General features: G+C 41.5%; 1 protein-coding gene across 1 annotated transcript; it reads left to right on the top strand.

Annotated features, from left to right (window-relative positions):
- Positions 1–3072: 3072 nt before the first annotated feature.
- Positions 3073–5124, top strand: LOC146008736 (nuclear factor 7, brain-like). The gene has a single exon (XM_083148371.1). It carries the CDS (start codon positions 3081–3083, stop codon positions 4644–4646), a length of 1566 nt encoding a protein of 521 aa, XP_083004497.1. The 5' UTR covers positions 3073–3080; the 3' UTR covers positions 4647–5124.
- The last annotated feature ends 1353 nt before the right edge of the window (positions 5125–6477 follow it).

Below are 6477 nucleotides of genomic sequence, written 5' to 3'. Positions count from 1 at the left end.
CAACCATGTAGAGACCTTTCGGTAGTACCTTATACAAAGACAAGGTTGCAGGTGCACAATTCAAACTCCCAATTTATTAATAATAAACATTGCACTAAAATTTAGCATTCTTAGCGAGGTTATTTGCATAGTTATGGCCATAAGTAACGGCTTGCCCACTGTGTCCAGGTGACCTCACTAGTCGGGCAAGTCCCTAACATTTTAGAGGGTACAAATCTAGGGCATTTCCCACCTTCACTTCTCACTACTTTACCTCTCACTACTTTATCTCTCATTTCATTACCTCTCACTTATTTACCCCTGCATTTTTTAGCAGCCTCTCTCACTAACCTATCCTCACTTTTTTCACTATCTATTTTTACACACTTGTTTTGCCATGGGGTCACTCAGCTGCTTCGCTTTGGCCCCGCACCTTTGATTTGTACCCCCTCAAAATGTTAGGGACTTGCCCGACTAATGAGGTCACCTGGATGCGGTGGGCAAGCCGCTACTTATGGCCATAACTATGCGAAGAACCTCACTAAAAGTGCTACATTTTATTGCAATGTGTATTATTGGGCATTTTAATTGTGCTATTACATGTACGATATTCGGAAAATGAGCGAATTCAGATGTTTTTGAAGAAAAAATCACACATGTCTAAAAATCACACCCTATATCATTTCGCCCATGCTTTCTTAAAAAATGTGGTAATTGGGTATTGGAGAAGAATATTGCGAATTCCTTATTAATGCTCCCATAAAATACTGCGACTTGTCTGAGCCTCAGGTTGCATCCGATTTCCCTTAAACTCCGCGAGCAGCTCCCCGGGAGTCCTTTCCGATTTTGTACTTGACTTGATGTGCTATTTTACACGCGTTTAATCGGAGATTCCCGCCTGACTCAGGTCCGTCCGCGTGGTCAGAACGTCATCTCCCGGCGCCGGATTTCACGAGGCTTTAAAAGCGGCTGCTGCGCCCGCCATCTTCACTCCAGTCTAGTAGTGGGTTGGGAGAGGGTGTGTTGGTGCTGCTGCTGGGGCTTAAACTTGAGCTTGACCGTGAACGCAATATTTTTTATTCGCTGGGGCTGTCTCTCAGTGCTGCTGTGTAGTCTAACTGTGTACTTGTAGTACTACTGTCTCCTCTGTGCGGTCTACCTCTGGTGTGCTGTGCTGTAATTATTTTATTCGCTGGGGCTGTCTCCCTCAGTGCTGCTGTGTACTCTGTTCTCTCTGCTTAGGGTGGACTCTCCCTAGCAAGGAGGACAGTCTAACTGTGTGCCTGTAGTACTACTGTCTCCTCTGTGCTGGGGCCTACCTCTGGTGCTGTGCTGTAATATATATATTATTTGAATATTTAATTATATTATATATAGTCCACTGGTGCTGCCTGCACTGAATCTGCCAGTATTATTTAGTTACTCAGTCCACTGTTGCCACTGGCAGTGCTACTGCCTACCTAGTGTACCTACCTAGTACATACTAGGCTGCTATATCTAATTTAATAAAAAAATAATACTTGTGCTGTGTGGGACTGTAAAAAATAATTCCATGCTGCTGGTGCACTGACGTGTGCCACTGAGTGCCACTGCCAAGCAGTACCTAATAATAAAATGAATTATTATAAATGCTGCTGGTGCACTGCATAAAGCTACTGGTGGTGTGTAATATAACTACCTTTTGTGGTGACCACTGGCAGTGCTACTGCCTGCCTGCCTACCTACCTACCTAGTTGTTTATTTTCTCTACATACTAGGCTGCTATATTATTAATACTTAATTAATTGCATTATATATAGTCCACTGGTGCTGCCTGCACTGAATACTGTGAATAGAGGTTGCAAGTATTATTTACTCAGTCCACTGTTGCCACTGGCAGTGTTACTGCCTAAGTGTACCTACCTAGTAGTACAACTACATACTAGGCTGCTATATCTAATTTAATTAAAAAATAATACTTGTGCTGTGTGGGACTGTAAAAAATAATTCCATGTCTTGTGCCTAGTACTGTCTTATCTACCTGTCGGGTGCCTAGTACTGCCGTATCTACCTGTCTGGTGCCTAGTACTGCCGTATCTGCCGCTGCAGTGCCACTCTTACATGAGCCATGTGTTTGTGCCGCACACTTGTGTGGCTTAGCATAGTTATCCAGCTACCTCGGTGCAACCTTTTGCCCTAAAAACAATATTGTGAGGTGTTCAGAATAGACTGGAATGAGTAGAAATGAATGTCATTGAGGTTAATATAGCGTAGGAGCAAAAAAAAATAAAAAAATTCTGCGATTTTTTTTTAGCAGTTTTTATTAAGATCAGAACCCAAAACCCCAAAAATCCAAACACAAAACACTTAGGAGGTGTTTTGCAAAAACCCATTAGAACCCAAAACTTCAAGGTAATCAGAACCCAAAACCCGAAAAGTGGCCGGTGCACATCCCTAATGTAATCGCATGTGATTTATCTGATGGGCTGTACTACAGGGCAAATATGGCGATATATCACAGGTGCTAAAAAAAATCTACCATGTGCACCCACCTGCAATTCTGATTAATCCTAAATGCAGCAGAGCTGATCTCTGACTCCGACCCGATGCACATGGGATTAGATCTGAAACACATGTCATTTTGCCACTTTTCCGTCGGAATCGGATGAAAGGTGCCCAAATCGCACTAGTGGGCAGCTTTACTGTAGTTCATTTTGGTGAAACTAAAATTAGGGTATATGTTAAAACTGGACCCGGACAAGACCCCGGACCACTGCGGTGTCTTGTCTGGGGGATGCCTGTGATAGCTTTCACCAAGGACATGGGGAAGGGGAGATTACAGCCTCCCCGTGTGGTCTGGACTGTTCCGTTTTTTGCTAGTTTTTACCCATAACCCTAAAGTGATGTGGAAAGGGTGTGAAAACACCTGTTTTAGTTAAAGTAATGTTTATAAATAGACCTCTAAATCTTTTTGTCATTTCCATTTCTGTCCTTGTGTGCTGCTCTAATGTAAACTGCAGTCAGGTTAATGGGTTAACAGATCGTCTTCCTGCTTCTAAAGTGAACATAGACACCTCCCACAACAGCTTTTACTTTCACTTCTTCCTTTAGCACTGGCAGATATGGCGTCTGCCGATCTAAGAGAGGAGCTGGGCTGTTCCATCTGTCTGGGCATTTATAAAGATCCTGTATCACTGGGATGTGGACATAACTTCTGCCAGGTCTGTATTGATAAAGTGCTGGATTCACAGGAGGGGTGTGGAATTTTTGTCTGTCCTGAATGCAGAGCAGAGTTTAAAGAACGGCCTAAACTAATGAAAAACAGGAAACTGGATAACATAGCAAGGCACTTCATATCTGCTCCGTCTAAGAAAGAGGAGGTTCTGTGCACATACTGCATTCACGCTCCAGTGCCTGCTGTGAACTCCTGTCTGATGTGTGAAGCGTCCCTGTGTGACAATCACCTGAGGGTACACAGCAAGTCATCAGAACATTTGCTAACTGAGCCCATCAGTAATTTTGACGAAGTAAAATGTGTTGTCCACAATAATATATACATGTATTACTGCATGGAGGACTCTGCCTGCTTGTGTGTGCTTTGCTGCATGTCCGCAGAGCACAGCGGCCACGAAGTGAAGCTGCTAAGCGACTCAACTGACGACCATAAGAAAAAGCTGAAGAAATATCTAGATAAACTGAAATTAAAAAGAAACGAGACTGAGGAAAAAATACAGAGTCTGCAGGTGCCCAAGAAGAAACTGCAAGATAAAGCCACCAGCATAAAACAGAGCACCAGAGCCCTCTTTACGAACCTCCGGAAGCAGTCCGATGACCTGGAGAAGAGAGTGCTGACAGAGATCTCCGCACAGGAAAAGCAGGCTCTGCATAAAGTCAGCGATCTGATCCAGAAGCTGGAAATAAAAAAAGGTGAGCTGTCCAGGAAGGTGTGTCACATTGAGGAGATATGCAACTCAACAGATCCAGTAAAAATCTTCCAAGTACAAGACAAAGGGGACTTGTGTGATAACGATGATGAGAATAAAGAGCAAGATGATAACATGATCCAAGCAATAGGAGACCTGGATGAGGAACATATCTTAATGACGTTGCACGCAGATTTGTCTGATATTATGAGCAAAGTAAAAAGAGACATCCGCATCAAAGATGCTGCAGATATATTACTGGATATAAACACAGCTGCAAATAATGTGTATATATCGGATGATTTAAAAACTGCTTCTTGGTTAGTAAATCAGGGTCGCCCCAAATCGCCGCAAAGATTCCAGTATCATCAGGTTTTAAGTACAAAGAGTTTTAACTCTGGACGACTTTACTGGGAAGTGGAGGCTAGCGTCTCCGGGAACTGGATGGTGGGAATGACCTACCCGAGTATAGAAAGAGAGGGGAGTCAGGCTATAATTGGGAAGAATAACAAGTCTTGGAGTTTGTGCAGGTGGAATAATCAATATTTTGTGCTACATGACAAAAATCAAACGTTGTTACTTAAGTTTGCCTGTCCCAAATTCAGAATATGTCTAGATTATAACGTAGGCCGTCTGTCTTTTTATGAAGTGAATGAGCTGAGCAAACCCTTACACACCTTCACTGCCGTCTTCTCAGAGCCCCTTCATGCGGCAATAAGTGTGTGGGAGAGTGCTTGGGTGACAATCAGAAGCCAGGGAAAATAAAGCCCTGTACACACGGGGAGATTTAAGCTTGAGCTGCTAAATGGTTGCTTAGCGACCATATCGCCAGTGTGTTTTTTGTGTTGTGGGAGATAAAGTGCTAGGAGTGCGATACCACGGCCTGCCCTTTATGGCCGCTGGTCGCAGGAGCATATGGCTAAAAATTGCTTAATATCGCTGAGAGATATTAAGTAAAAATTGATTGCTCAACGACCATATTGCACACACCTTAAGTACTGACCTCACTGGTAAAACATTATTATTTTGTTACCTACAGTACATTAATACTTTGTTTGTACATTCTTTTTAATATGAATACACACACATACAAATTAATAATTGTATTATTATTTCTATAAAATACGGGGACATAAAACACAAAATCACAATCATTCACATTTGTTATCACATTATATTGACAAAATAAGAAGTAAAAATAAAACTACCTCAACAGAATATGTAATAAAACTTTTGTACAGTATTTGCTCTCTTTACCTCTTTATATTTGTTATTTTTTTCTATGTAATTCTCTGAAATGAGCACTTACTGTAGCAAAGGCTTGCTCGCTGTTCATGGATTTTTGCTTCTGCTGTAAGAAAAGGATGCAAATGCACACTTTGGGGTAAATTTACTATGACGGAAGTTCTATTTCCGATGGGATATTGCTAAGGGCAACCAATCCGAATTTACTTATTTATTTAGCAATTTCTAGCAGATAATAGAATTTGATTGGTTGCCCGTAGCAACATCCCTTCTGAAATAGAACTCTAATCTTAGTAAATTTTCCCCTTTCATTATTAGAGCTGGGTCTACTGTAAGACAGCTTTAGGCAGCTGCCTAGGGGTTCCAGAATCTGGTGGGGTCCCCTGAGTCTGACTATAACATAATTTAAGATTGAGAAAATGATCCTTGTTGAACTTAATGCAAATGGCATGTGCTTAACTTCTAAGACGCCACCTCCACACTTTCACCTAAGGTTCTGGAGAGTCGTTATTAGTGTGAGGGTTGTGGTGGGAGTTGTAAGCTCAAGTTTTGCCTAGGGTGCAGAAAAACCTTGCACCAACCCTGTTTAAAATACTTAGCACTGCTGTTAATCACAGCAATTGTAATAAATGATTTAATCTGATAGAGCAAAGTAGAGGTTCATAACATAGGGCCTTATTTTGGTTCATTCTTTCTGACAAAATCCTTCTTAGATGGGCAAAACCATGTGCACTGCAGGTGGGGCAGATGTAACATGTGCAGAGAGAATTAGATTTGGGTGGGGTTTTACTTCAAAGTGAGATCTATATTGCAGTGTAAAAATAAAGCAGTCAGTATTTTCCCTGCACAGAAACAAAATTACTCACCCAAATCTAATTCTCTCTGCACATGTTAAATCTGCCCCCCCTGCAGTGCACATGGTTTTGTCCATCTAAGAAGGATTTTGTCAGAAAGAATGAACCAAAATAAGGCCCATAATTCTTGTCCAAAAATTCTGCTTAGAACCGTCATTTTTCTCAGAGTTTATAACAATTATTGTGATGGGCAGAGCTTAGTACAAACTTTCTATTGGTAGATATGTATTGTGTGACACCATTGCATAATAAATGTTATCACTAATTAACTAAGAATAACTAGAAATAACCACACGGACAACTTAAATGCCTTTTAAAATTGGTCAACCAGAATTTATTAAAATCTTTAAAGTAAGTATGGTGGCAATAAGAAAGAACGGCCAGACCCACAGTGACCTTACGACTTAACGCCGACACACATATCAACGACATGGTAATCTTTAATTTATTGGCAACGCCAACAAATGCTGGGTCTTCAACTCTCTCCCCAATACACC

This window comes from Crinia signifera, chromosome 6, assembly GCF_055691185.1.
Source record: "Crinia signifera chromosome 6, ASM5569118v1, whole genome shotgun sequence".
NCBI classification, from domain to species: domain Eukaryota; kingdom Metazoa; phylum Chordata; class Amphibia; order Anura; family Myobatrachidae; genus Crinia; species Crinia signifera.
This window is presented reverse-complemented; position numbering and strand designations above follow the sequence as displayed.

Excerpts from the sequence above, each read along its gene's own strand:
- LOC146008736 (XM_083148371.1), top strand. The coding sequence starts at position 3,081 with ATGGCGTCTGCCGATCTAAGAGAGGAGCTGGGCTGTTCCATCTGTCTG.